This window comes from Syngnathus acus, chromosome 1 (genome assembly GCF_901709675.1).
Source record: "Syngnathus acus chromosome 1, fSynAcu1.2, whole genome shotgun sequence".
Lineage (NCBI taxonomy): Eukaryota > Metazoa > Chordata > Actinopteri > Syngnathiformes > Syngnathidae > Syngnathus > Syngnathus acus.
In genome coordinates this window covers 6,503,342-6,516,362 of record NC_051087.1, presented here as the reverse complement: position 1 = coordinate 6,516,362, position 13,021 = coordinate 6,503,342, and the positions used below count along the sequence as shown (strand labels likewise).

At 43.3% G+C, this 13,021-nt stretch overlaps 3 protein-coding genes across 11 annotated transcripts in view; 1 reads left to right on the top strand and 2 right to left on the bottom strand.

The window, feature by feature from the left end:
- The window catches only part of slit2 (slit homolog 2 (Drosophila)), a 63,303-nt gene extending 58,227 nt beyond the window's left edge, over nucleotides 1–5,076 (top strand). For all 9 annotated transcript variants that reach the window (XM_037261355.1, XM_037261344.1, XM_037261382.1 and 6 more), the window contains 8 exons: nucleotides 875–968; nucleotides 1,118–1,255; nucleotides 1,504–1,744; nucleotides 1,821–1,951; nucleotides 2,029–2,183; nucleotides 2,276–2,630; nucleotides 2,708–2,922; nucleotides 3,563–5,076. In XM_037261355.1, the coding sequence (XP_037117250.1) occupies nucleotides 875–968; nucleotides 1,118–1,255; nucleotides 1,504–1,744; nucleotides 1,821–1,951; nucleotides 2,029–2,183; nucleotides 2,276–2,630; nucleotides 2,708–2,922; nucleotides 3,563–3,819 (1,586 nt within the window). In that variant the 3' untranslated portion in view covers nucleotides 3,820–5,076. The remainder of the gene's footprint in view (nucleotides 1–874; nucleotides 969–1,117; nucleotides 1,256–1,503; nucleotides 1,745–1,820; nucleotides 1,952–2,028; nucleotides 2,184–2,275; nucleotides 2,631–2,707; nucleotides 2,923–3,562) is intronic.
- Nucleotides 5,077–6,099: 1,023 nt separating this feature from the next.
- On the bottom strand, nucleotides 6,100–7,628 carry LOC119121717 (GTPase IMAP family member 9-like). Its single transcript, XM_037249608.1, has 2 exons — nucleotides 7,586–7,628; nucleotides 6,100–7,508 (listed from the first exon to the last, which is right to left on the bottom strand). The coding sequence occupies exons 1-2, from the start codon at nucleotides 7,626–7,628 to the stop codon at nucleotides 6,100–6,102; spliced, it is 1,452 nt and encodes a 483-aa protein (XP_037105503.1).
- Nucleotides 7,629–8,199: 571 nt separating this feature from the next.
- Nucleotides 8,200–12,091, bottom strand: chrna9a (cholinergic receptor, nicotinic, alpha 9a). The gene is made up of 7 exons (XM_037248857.1): nucleotides 11,435–12,091; nucleotides 11,199–11,344; nucleotides 10,164–10,318; nucleotides 9,860–10,040; nucleotides 9,339–9,690; nucleotides 8,686–9,260; nucleotides 8,200–8,585 (listed from the first exon to the last, which is right to left on the bottom strand). Exons 1-7 carry the CDS (start codon nucleotides 11,478–11,480, stop codon nucleotides 8,415–8,417), a joined length of 1,626 nt encoding a protein of 541 aa, XP_037104752.1. The 5' UTR covers nucleotides 11,481–12,091; the 3' UTR covers nucleotides 8,200–8,414.
- Nucleotides 12,092–13,021: the final 930 nt, after the last annotated feature.

Here is a 13,021-nt window from a genome sequence, read left to right as displayed (position 1 = left end):
TCGCTGTCCCTCCCTCTCTCCCTCCTCCCTTCCTTTCAATGATTTAGCAGTGCTAATTGGAAATTTGATATTCATTCAAGCATGTAATGCTTGTGCACTCTGTTCAAATTGCATGTCCTCAATTTTCGACTGTTATTCACGTTGCACTTTTGTTTAAATTGCTGCTTGCTGCTGAATGCATATTATTATACTACAGACAGTATATTATTATTGTTATACAAATGACTTGCCTCAAGTGCGATGATTTTGGTCATGCAGTGGAAATGATTAAAGGATTGCAATGTATTTTACGGCACTTTCACGACTGCGTTTTCATGAACACGGCTAGCAATGTTACAGAGGTGTAGTGAGGTGATGGATTTTGCAGAAAGACTATCTTAAGGTTAAGATAAATGTCAAAATGGGAAGATTCCACACTCATGAAATGGCCATTCGAAATAGAACACCAAAAGAAATATTCTTTCAAAATGCTGTTCTATAAATTTTAACATCACTTTTTAGGACTAAGTGTTGTAAACAGGCATAAATATCACCCATCACTGAACATATCGCAGACAGATCCTCAAGTGATTTTATAATTATTCCCATTGTGGATGCTGTCACGAGCTCTGTTTTACTCCCTCGTGATTTCTTTTAATCAATTTAAAAGTTCTGAGTTTGAGGAGCACCGGTATGCGCTTGGGAATATCATCAGGGACATGACATTCCCACAGATTAGATCATTTGTCAGACCTCTGCGTTAGCCTTGCCCACAAGAGAGCCATCCATCAAACAAAACACAAACACACACACAGTACAGACGCATGCAGCTTGTCAGAGTTGTTCGAGCTGAAAGTATGTCTGTGTGTTTTTGTGTGTGTGTGTGTGTTCCCAGGAGAGCTGTGTGAAGAGAAACTGGATTTCTGTGCTCCGGAACTGAATCCATGTCAACACGATTCAAAGTGCATTTTGACCCCTCAGGGATACAAGTGAGTGGGCACACACAATCATTGGCATAAGTAGTTCTGTCTTGTTCCTCTCACACTGTACTTGAGTCAGAGCATGTCTCACATAAAAAGGAAATAGTTGCTGAGTTTATGTGAAAGAAGTTTTAATGCAATCCGTGTGTGTGTCATAGATGTGAGTGCACCCCAGGTTATATTGGAGACCACTGCGAGCTGGACTATAACGACTGCGATGAAAATAAGTGTCAAAATGGCGCTCAGTGCATTGATGCCATCAACGGCTACACTTGTGTCTGTCCAGAGGGCTACAGGTGAGCGATGCAAATCCATTATAATGTTCTCTTTTACAGCCCTTATTTTATATATTATGATCTATATTGTAAATTAACAGCCTTAAATGAAGTTAAATTAAATTTTGGATTCATTGAGGAGCTATTGATTTGTTGTTACCTGGTCCTTCTGGAACTAGAAGAGGAGGGCTCCCCCTTGTGGTCATTCATTAGCTGTAGTCCCGAAGCGTGTCGCCATCATTCTTACACAATGTGTGTTTGTGTTGCAGTGGGTTATTCTGCGACTTGTCCCCGCCAATGGTCCTTCCTCGCACCAGCCCCTGCGACAACCACGACTGCCTCAACGGGGCGCAATGCGTCGTCATGGGAACCGACCCCCGCTGCCAATGTCTCCAAGGCTACGAGGGGGAGCGCTGCGAGACGCTCGTCAGTGTCAACTTTGTGGACCGGGAGTCCTACCTGCAGCTTCCATCCAATCTGATCTCGCCGCAGACCAACATTAGCCTGCAGGTGCGGGATGTCTTTTCCGTTAATCTGGATCGAAAGTACCTTCTACATTCTCATATGTATCGCGCTGTGTTCTCAGATTGCTACAGATGAGGACAGCGGGGTGTTATTATATAAGGGGGATAATGATCACATTGCAATGGAGCTTTATCGGGGGCGCCTTCGGGTCAGCTACGATACTGGCGCTTATCCTCCCTCTGCCATATACAGGTTTGTGGGACACAAACCAAAGTGCGCTTATTGACTACGTTTTTACATGACAGATGATTCCACTGTTTGTCCCTCAGTGTGGAGACAGTGAATGATGGCACTTTCCATGCGGTGGAGTTGGTAGCATCCGATCAAACTTTGTCATTGTCTATCGATGGCGGGGCCCCTAAATCCATCAACTCCATCAGCAAACAGTCCACACTCAACATCGACTCCCCGCTTTACCTGGGAGGTGAGAACGATGAGCACACACTCACGGGTTGCTTCATCGATAAGACTTGCTTGATTTCATGTGTTCAATGTTTGTTATCGCGATGGTTCCAGGTATGCCAGAGCGTGCCTCGGCATCTGGGGGTCTTTCCGCCCTGCAGCACAGCTCAGGTGGGCGGAATGGCACCAGCTTCCACGGCTGTCTCCGTAACCTCTACATCAACGGAAAGCTCCAGGACCTCGGAGCGGGGCTGGGCTCGGGAGCTGCCGGCGCCGGGGCGGCACAGAGCGGCACTCGGCGGTGGATCGGGCAAGGGGTGGAGCCTGGTTGCCAGCCCTGCCAGAGAGGCGCCTGCGTCCAGGGAGACTGCTACCCGACGGGACATCGTGGCTTTACCTGCACCTGCCACCCGGGCTGGACTGGACCAGTTTGCGACCAGCAAGTCAACAACCCATGTGATGGCAACAAGTGAGTCGGATATTTCGACCCGATGTTGTGATATATATTCACGATAGTTGAATACGCTCCTCTTTTTTCATCCCCAGGTGTATTCATGGTACCTGCCTGGCCATCAACTCCTACTCTTATTCCTGTCGCTGCCAACCCGGTTTCAGCGGCGTCCTTTGTGACGAGCAGGACCAGGAAGCGACCAATCCCTGCAGCCTGTCTCGCTGCAAACACGGCAAATGCAGAGTGTCAGGACTGGGGAAAGCCTACTGCGAGTGTAACAGCGGATTCACCGGAGAGGCATGCGATAAAGGTGACCTTCGTAATACAAAGTGACACATGGAATGGACTCTCATGAGCTTGAACGATCTCTTTATTGAAGAGACTATCCTTTCTGAACAGCTGCTTGGTTCACTGTCTGCATCTAACAATGTTTCTTGTTTCTGCATTAACACTTCTAACACTTGCTTTTCCGTATCAGCCTCGCCTGAGCTTCTGCTCACTCCCACACGAGGGGTCACGCAGGTGAGAGTACATGGTTTGATTTTTTTTTTTTCCCATCCTCCCATGTAGTTCATCCACTGTGTTTATTTCCTGTGAGCAGTGTGAGTGTTATTTTTAAAATATGGAGGCCTACCAGGAAACAGTAAACCCACAAAACATTTGAATTTTTTTAATCCGCGTTGGATCCATCAATTGATGTGTTGTAGATTGTACACAAAGGGAGAGAAGAATTCTCTCTAATGTTCTGAGAGTGTCGGACCAAACAGAATAAAGATGCCAGGGGGCGTTTCCAAATAACTTCTCTGAAGTGTCACATGCTTCAAATCTTTGTCTTTTCATTTAACCTGATCTTCATTTACTATCTACCCTACTTTGTCTGTGCCATTCAAATCCAACTTCTCTATTGTTGGACCAGAGAGTGGATAATCACTACATTTTCTTTTGGGCAGAGGTGGCCTGCAGAGGGGAACGGGTCCGAGATGTCTACCAGAGACAGCAAGGCTACGCGGCGTGCCAAACCCAGGAGAAGGTCTCCCGTCTAGAGTGCAGGGGCAGCTGCCTGGGGGGAGCAGGAGGACAAGGAACCTGCTGCACCCCCCTCCGCAGCAAACGCAGGAAATACACCTTCCAGTGCACTGACGGCTCCTCTTTTGTTCAGGAAGTGGAGAAAATTGTCAAGTGTGGCTGTACAAAGTGTTCCACATAAAAAAAAAAGAAAACAAAAAAGACTTTTCTCTTTGCAAGATATGTTTTGTGTACCTGCCCGCCTTACTTGCTTCCCATCTCCTTCTTTGAGACCCTCCATCTTTTTTTTTTTTTTTTTTTTTTTTTAAAAAACCCTGAAAAAAAAAAAGAGACTTAACAGTTTCTTTACTTGTCAGTGCTGGACTGATGATTGATGCTTCCTCGGTGGGGATGTTGAATTGTATTGTAAAGTACAAAAACAGACTTATTTTTTATTATGAAGTGGAGAAAAAGACAAAAAAAAAAAAGAGTTGACTTTTTCCTCGCATCTACTTCTTTTCATGGATCACGATGACTCCTACCGCTGTCTCGTCCCTGGAGGATCCACGCGTCCTGAAGACTTCCCAGGCATCCTCTGAGAGTCGTGTGTGGTAAGGAGAAACCCAAATTGCCTCACCACAACACAAAAAAGACTGTTTACACAATCCTCAAAAGTTTTTCCATACAGCAACTCTCACCCGTAGCAGAGTTCCAGGTTCAATACATTATACAGTACTCCCCAGTCATGAGTATTTATTGTATCATAAATACCTGTACTTATTAAGTAGGTCCTCCCCCCATGTATCAATTCTGATTCTTTTAATATATATTAATTTATATTTGTCCTTATTTTTGTATTAAAAAGACATAATCTGTCAAGATAGCTGAACTAACAATGGTGTCCTCTATTTTGGTTGAAGCGAAGTTGGTTTTGTTTGTCTTTGTTTGTTTTTTGGGAATCTATTGTGCTTGCCAGAGACCTTGGTTACATTTTAAGCTGCAAATGTGACGTGAGGACAGTGTATATTTTTGTCACGTTTCCTGAGAGTTTGTACTGTGCCATTCATTACCAGAAGGTCTTTATATTAGAGTATACGAAACACAGATCTTGTGAGTAGCGTTGACCCTAGAGGATGCCTAGAACTGTTTTTACCTTTTTAACAAATTTATGCTTAAAGGATACTGTGACTTTTTCTAAATGAAACTACTTTGTTAGCCCCATGGTCTCCGATGTTTAACATGTTGCTGCTAAGTTTTGTACCGTAGACTTGGATCCTGATCTGTATGTTATATAGAATCTCCTGCTCCCACTGTACAGGGGCACCATGTGTAACAGATAAATATGTTCCCCACCTCTACACGTGTGCATTGTGCTTGATAGATCCCGTCTCCACACACCCCCAAGACTAATGTCAGTTCCCTGACTGATGTTTGTTAATTAAAACCAATATTTACCTCATATCCTTAACCTCTGCCTTTTTTGTCACAATAGTAAACCCTGGTCTGGAATTTTTTCTGAGGTATTAAAAAAAACAAATTGATCATATCTGTCGTAATAACTATATTTTTGAATGTGGGCAATATTTTGTTACTTCTCACTGAACTGTATGGATTCCAGCGTATAATAAGAACCAATTTCTGGATTTGTAGTACGATTACAAAAGTTTTTATGAGATTGCACAATGGTTTAAAGCTTTTATGTGGACGTACCGTATATGCAAAAAGTTAACCAAATCATATCAGTTGAAAGAAAAAAAACGTTTGAAACTCTATTATCCTCATCATATGTTCCTTTGCATTGTATTTTTTCAGCACACTTACATCATAAAGTCCATCTAAGTAAAAAGAAAATAAAGATTCAATTGGATACACCAAAGAGAAGTCATTATCAAAGCTGCCAATTTGAATGAACAACAAAAAAAAGACCAACAATATGCAATCTGGTTAGAAAATGATGAAAATATGGGCAAGCAGGTTTCTGGACCCTATAGCCCAATGTTGGGTTATGTGGGTCAACATAAAAGAGACACTTCAGGGAAAGTTAACCATTTATTAAATATAGCAGGCTCACATTATATGACAGAAATTTGAGCACATACTTTCTGTGAGACATAAATCCAACAATTTCAACACATGATAGTAGCCTAAACACAAAATGCATAACATTTGGAAACTTGAATAACACCAGCAAACTGCTTTGTAAATTAGCAATTGTGGCTGGGAAGATTTGTTTTTTTTTTAGGTTGCAGGCTAGCTAACTAAGTTTTGCTAGAAATGGGCCAAATATAACATTCGATTTACAGTTGCAAATTGAGCCACTGATGGAACAAAGTTATCTACTGCGTGGTCAGCGTCAGTTTATCACATTTTCCTAAATCTTTGTATTGATCCTTTTCATGACTATCAATCTTTAACCAGAGGTTTTAAATGAACAACAAAACATTCAGGTTGCCATTTCAATAAGAAACAGGACGTTGAGTTATTACTGTATACAACAGGAATTCCTGGCAACCTGTAAGGATGCATTGAGCCCTATGAGTCCCATCTCCTGCACAAATCCAGTCACATGCATGACAGTGCTGTCCTCACGGTTTTTCCTGATGATCACGTTGCTCGGCCGTGAAGAACACACGGAACACGCTTCTCTCTCTCTCCGCTCCAACTGTCTCTTGAGGTTCGCTTCTCTGCGTTTATACTCATCTGTCTTCACCTTGAGGAGTTTGAGCTGCCGCATGAGGGATTCAATATTTATTTTGTCTTTTCGTAGTTTTTCCATTTGTGTCGCCCAGTCGTCCTCACTCTGGTGTTTGAGCAAATCCTCCATTCGCTTCTTCCGCTTTTTTTCCTCTTTGTCCCGCTCCTCTGAATTTGAGAAGAGTTTATCCTGTTCTTCCTGCAAAGCTTCTCTCTTTATTTCTTCTGTCTGTCTGATGGCAATTTCTTTCCTTTCATTTTCCGCATTATGTATTTTCACCATCTCTTCCGTACCGTGTCCAAGATTATTCTCCCTGCTGGCTGCTTCCTCAAGTATTTTGGGAACTTCTTCCACTCTGTCTTTGAGATCTTCTCTCCTCTCCGCCTCCTCCATCTGGTTTGGCATCAGTCTTGCCATCTCCTGAATCGCGCTTCCACTTTTTTGCTGAAGTCTCTCAAGCTCTCTTTCATACCTGATTTTAATATGTTCCTCGTGTTTCATTCTGAGCTGCTTCTCTTTGTGTCTCAGCAAACGCCGCTCCTCCTGCTGCATGCCAACCAGATCCTCCTCTGCTTTCTGAAGCATCTTGCTGGTGTAGCAGGTTCCTCCATTATCCTTCATCATACGGTCCACAATGGCAAGCAGCTCGGGTGTCTTCTCCTTGCTCCCGGAGCTTTGGTTGTTGAAGACACAGTACCTCCCGCCACATTCTGCCACCAGTTCCTCCAGGTATGGGCACATGTCTATCATACACTGCTTCACAGAAACTCCATCTTCCAGACAATCTCCATGGGTAAAAACCACAATGGACAATTGTAGAGCATGAGAACCAAGGGCCTGTTTAAACTGGCGCACCGCCTCTTTCTCCTCCTGAGTTATCCGTGAAATCCGAACAATGAGGAGGAAGATATGTGGACCTGGGAAGAGGAGACTAACAGACTTCCTTAACTCTCTCTGCACCTCCTGCAGAGTCCGTGAAGTGTCCAGAATTCCCGGAGTGTCCAAGAGCACCAGGTGCTTACCGCAGATTTCTCCACAAGCCCTCCGGGATCGAAGGGTGATCGAACAGCTGCTGACTTTTGCGTCAAAGAGTTTACGGCCCAGGATGAAGTTGCCAGTGGAGCTTTTTCCACTGCCCGTCTTCCCCAGCAGAACCAGTCTGACCTCTGACAAGGAGGAACATGACTTTCCACCTAGATTTGAAATTCATTTGGAAATTTTTTTTTTTTTTTTTAGTTGTTTAAATTGAGGAAGACAGTGACACAATACTTACCTGTTCTTGTCTTGGAGCACAGTTGCTTGCTAGAGGAGGACATGTTGTTTCAGGTTGCTAGCCAGCAAGAATGAAGAGCAACAACACGTTCCTGTAGGTTGGGGTTTTCTTAATGTGGGTGTGTAGGGTCAGTGACACAACAAACCCCTTTTGACCTGCTGTCATCAGCATGATTCAAACATCTTGAGCAAGATTGTCTCAAAAGTCTTGTTAGCCATGTGTTTCTTATCATTCAGATTACAGCTCCAGGACCATTGGGGGATAACACTATGATGAGAAGTTGCATGACTCGACTGTGGTCATTGTGATCAAAGTCCACAGTTCGGTTTATTTTTAGTTTTTTTATTTGTAAAGCCAAGGTGATTGGTTGTTGATCTACAAAGCACCAGGGTGCCTTCATCTTTATCCAGATGTATTATTACAATCTATCTTTCTTTTGGTGGCCATTTGTTAATATCTTGCTACATTAGCGACATGGATGCACAACTCCAGGATGACAGAGTGAAAAATGTGAAACAATCTGAGTGAAATGGCCACTGACCTTAAGGATTGTCACGCCTATCGCTGAATGGCTGTCTTTCAGACCATCAATAATGGAGAGTCCACGCAGCTTCTTGCTGTAGCCTAAATTGTTTTAATGATCCCTTCAGGTCTTATGTGTCCAAAGCCCAGTAAACAAAGTGACGACATGCAAACAGCGACCGCACAATACTGACATATGAAACACCTTTCATTGTACTGTAGACAGACAGTTCCAATTCATTCCACCTCTAAGATGAGAATTAGGTGACTCGGGGGATCATTGAGGATTAGTGTTGAAAACAAACTGTCAGGATGCCTTGGCGATAATCAGGATGCTCATGAGGAACACCATGATGAAGAAGATCCACATGAAAAATCGATCCATCACCTTGGCAACCTTCTTCCACTCCGCAGCCTTGATGCAAGTAGTCCTCTGCTCACGGAAGCAGTTGGCCATGTACTGGATGTTCTTCACCACCTAAAGTCATGTCATACAAACAGACAGCCGCGATGTGACAGTGTGAAAAGTCCAAGCATCATTGGCAATCTATCTGACGTAGCTCAGTTAGCTCTTGTACCTGATTGTGTTGGAGGCAGGGGCAGCTGCAGGGGCAGGCCGGGATCTGATGTTTCTCCTCGGGATAGAGGATCTGCTCCTTGAGTTCTCCGTTCAAATGCTGGAGGTATGAAGCATGAGGAGCAGCCTTGTAGTCCTCATCATTTGTGATGTGATGGTGGTAGTGCTGTGCAGCCTCTTCCTTCCCCTCCGGTCGATGGGCGTGGTTTTTGTAATGCTGTTTGTTGTTTTCTTTGACGTGGGCCTGTTTTTTGCAATGTTGGCTGTGATGATGATGGATGCTGTGGCCATTGTTGTGTTTGTACGAGTCGCTGCCAAGGTGGTGGATGTCAGGGTCGAAGCTCGTCTCACTCACGGTTTCGTCAGGGTACAGAGGGCTCTTCTCACACTCGGGTGTGGTACAATTCTCCCCTACCTCATAGACAAAAAGGATTTTGGACATGTAGTCTATGATGAGGACTTTAGCCCAGTGAGGGACTGGCTTGGCCTCAGCTCCACAGAAATGGATGTTCATAATGAAGATGGTGAGAGAGGTTGAAGCTGTGATCATGATCATGGTGGCAATGTAGTACTTCCCTGGAGAAAAGGAAGGTATTTGGAGATAGAGGGGTGTCTGCCATGTTTTTGTGGATCATCTGAAATGCAACTACTAACCTATATAGGGCATGCTTTCCGCTGGCGGCATGCTCTCGGCCACCAGCAGCTGGAACACGGTGAGCGCGAGCAGCACGGTGACCCCAAGTGACACCTTCTCCCCGGAGTCAGCCGGGAGGTAGAAGCCCAATGGTGCCAGGAAGGAGATAAGGAAGCAAGGCAGGAGGAGATTGAAGATGTAGAAGGAGGAACGGCGCTTCAGGAGCAAGGTGTAAGTGACTTCAGTGTATGGATCCGAGCAGCAGCCGTACATCATGACGTTCCTCACCGCCGGCATGCCGTGACACTCCCACTCCACGTTCTCCACAAAGTCAGACAGGTCGCCGCTGTCCATTCCTAAGCTAACAGCAACCTGTGTGGAAAGCAGCACTGAATGAAAACAAAAGACCAGAATGTCCAATCTTTCTCCTGAAGGCCACATTCAAAAAATGGACGCCAGATCGGTTGACATTATGGATTATTCACTGTTTGCAACTCATTGGAACAATTTGTGTTCCTACTTTTCACCTGCTTTTCCACACCTGGTTCCCATTGTAAGTCCATGAGCCAAATGTGAGGTTGCACTGCTGCCAGTCAAACGGGAAGTAGGAAACGTCCACCACGCACGTGCTCTTCGTGATGGCTGGGGAGTCCCAGACGATCTCCCCGTTGTAACGCAGCTTCACGTTGGTGTTGGACGGACCTGACGACTCCTCATCTGCTCTGAACACATATCGGACCCAAGTCAGATGGAGATACTGCTGCTTTTGAGAACGATAACGAAGATCTGCGCATTGAGGTAAGGGAAGTGATCAGCATGCATATCGTGATTGTGTGTTTGCTAACTTGTTATAGAGGACGATGTCAGGCTTCCAAACCAGGTCACTTGGAATGTTGATCATCTCCAGGTCGTCGTAGTCCTCCTTGTTCCACTTAAGGTAGGCATCGTGCCACACTTGCCTGATCCACAGGTATGTGGTTAGCACCTGATTTCGCTCATCCTGCACAAGCACAAAGAAAATAGATTAGAATAAAAGAATAAAATCTGAATAATGATAACTTTTTGAAATTTTCAAGAGAATAAAAACTGCTCTTAAATAAAAATTGCCACTTTAAGAGGAAATACACTAGTAGGCAAGCATTTTTGACTTGATCCTTAATTTTTAATTTTTAATATATTTTAGTGTTTGCAGTAAATTCTGACACTGGTCAATTTTAAAATGAATCCTTTCTTGGTTAATTAAACTGATATTGTAAGCATTTATCTGGAATGACGAGTCAAGAAAGTGGGCAAATTACATACATTGTTGGATTATTAATGTTAGATCAAAATTGTTGTTCTTGATTATTGCAATTATTTTTAGACATTTAATAAGTCACTGACATGTTGAAGAAAGATAATATTTCAAGAATCTGTGTAACCTGTAACATAATTTAAAGCATTCTGAACAGCTATACAGTAACAGCAGTAGATATGCTTGTTGGTTAGGCTTTTTCTGAGAACGAACACAAATTATACATTTATTTATTGAATAAATAAAAATAGCAAATATTTAGATATATTTATAAATTGATTTTTTATACAGATTTTTTTGCCATTGTCCATAGTTTTGTATTTAACTGTACGTTCGTATCATACACGTTTACTGTATTATCCAAGAGCAATGATGTTAAATAACTTCAAATTTAAAATTAAAAGTATCAATTTAGTAGGCATTGCAATTACATTTTTCAGTCTTGTGGCCAATGTCTATTATTTTGATACCCTACCCCAGCTGAGTTTTCATTTGAAGTTGAGTAACTGTGCACTTATCAAATGAGTCAATGATGCTCTTGGGCAAGCTTTAAGTGATGAATACGGGTCATTTCCTTTGCACTCACCATATCTTTAATCTGGGACAGCGTGATCTGAAGGGAGACATTGAGGGCTTTGTCAGTGTCCCCTACAGGCCTCAAAGCATTGGAGTAGTCCTCCATCAAGTCATTCAGAAGTTTGCGAGCGTAATGTCCCCCGGCCCCCTGACACACTGATGGACAACGGGATGGAACAAGAATAGGAAGACTAAGAAACAAGAAAGTTTGCTCAAGTCAAACAGGGTCCAACATGCAAAACTGACCTTGCACGAGAAGGCTGATCCAAACAATCAGTGCCGTCTGTTTCATTTTCGACAAGATGAGGGCGTGACTTGAACCATATATATACCAATGGGACAACGGCAAAGACAGTGAAACCGTTCAGTTAAAGCACAAATGAAACATCAGTCTTCTCTGAAGTCCGTTCTGTCCTGCGCAGGCTGAGAACGACTCGTCATAGCGTCAATGCTTCACTAGTTGTTAGTTTGCCTCTGTCACCGTGTGCATATGTGTGTGATGGCTGCTCTGTAACAGGAGATGACACACACACACACACACAAACCCCCCCACAGGGTACAATGGCGCGATCACATATCGCAGACAGTATGTGAAACGGGACGCTCGCTGCATAAGTCACTCGTGTACATGCACACAACCAGCTGTGCGACACGCTGAACACCACGCTGCAATACAATGGCATACATCAATGTCACACACACACACGCACGCACGCACGTACGCTGACCCTGTGTGTGCCAGGTCAGTCAGCAACAACACACATATCAGGGAGCATGTGACACATGTCATACACACCAATGGACTAAACACAGATCCAGGATTAGATTTCAACTCACAGTGGGGAGTCTATGACAAAAGCACAGTAATCAGAAGAATAGACTTTGTAAGTAATCAGAAGGAAAGGCCTCTAAAATTGACTAAATAATCCGTCATGGTGCTAGTTGACGTTCAAATCCTAATTTTAACATAATTAGGAAATAATCCAAATGAATAAATATGTTGCAGGCTCTGTGGACTACAGAGGCAAGTATAAAAATAAGTAGGGAAATAAAGAAAATGGACGTAATGCACATTGATTTCAGGCGTTTATTATTGCCACTGTGTGGGGAGAAAATATGTGTTAAAAAAATAGATGTTGAATATAGTCAAATGTTCTCACCTTCAGCATGTCTGGCGCACACGGGATGTTGAGTTTTAGTTTGTGGGGATGCTTTTATATCTAATGTGTGTTTATTACCACCCTTTTCAGTATATTGATACTATACTCGAGATGGATCCCTCCACAAACTGCAAATAAGGTCGATGTCAGTAAGAAATGCTGCTTGCATATCCCAGGTGTTTCCTGTGTGGGCACACACGTGTATGAAAACGAATGTTGCGGGCTTGTGGGTTCTAAGGATGCGCACATCAGGAGTATGTCTTGAATGCACACAACGCAGGGGACAATTTGTTTGGCTCTCGTTCGATTATCTTTCTTTACAACTGATTTGGGATCTCGACATGAATGATGGGTCATTCCTTCAGTTTTTTACGTTATGACATGTTTGTCTCGTAGATTTTATTCAAAAGAGTCATGCTTCAGAAGAATTTAATGAAACAGACAAAATTAGGCCCGGAAATATACTGCACTTGGAAACTAATGATATATGTGAGTAATATAAAGTAATAGAGTAAGCTAAAGTGAGTCCAGCCAATCCTCCAAGCATTAAAACGCATGGCTGAATTTAAGATGGTTGTGCTTTGACTTTATTTTCAACAAAAAGTGGCAATTGACTTCCATTTGCTCATAACGCTACCTGTGTGAATTTTTGTGTGTGTGTGTGTGCGCGTGT

Coding starts and splice junctions, on each gene's coding strand:
- LOC119121717 (XM_037249608.1), bottom strand. CDS start 7,628: ATGTCCTCCTCTAGCAAGCAACTGTGCTCCAAGACAAGAACAG. Junction 7,509..7,585: donor GTGCTCCAAGACAAGAACAG/GTAAGTATTGTG, acceptor GAATTTCAAATC/TAGGTGGAAAGTCATGTTCC.
- chrna9a (XM_037248857.1), bottom strand. CDS start 11,480: ATGAAACAGACGGCACTGATTGTTTGGATCAGCCTTCTCGTGCAAG. Junction 11,345..11,434: donor GATCAGCCTTCTCGTGCAAG/GTCAGTTTTGCA, acceptor GTTGTCCATCAG/TGTGTCAGGGGGCCGGGGGA. Junction 9,691..9,859: donor GGACTTACAATGGGAACCAG/GTGTGGAAAAGC, acceptor CTTTCCACACAG/GTTGCTGTTAGCTTAGGAAT.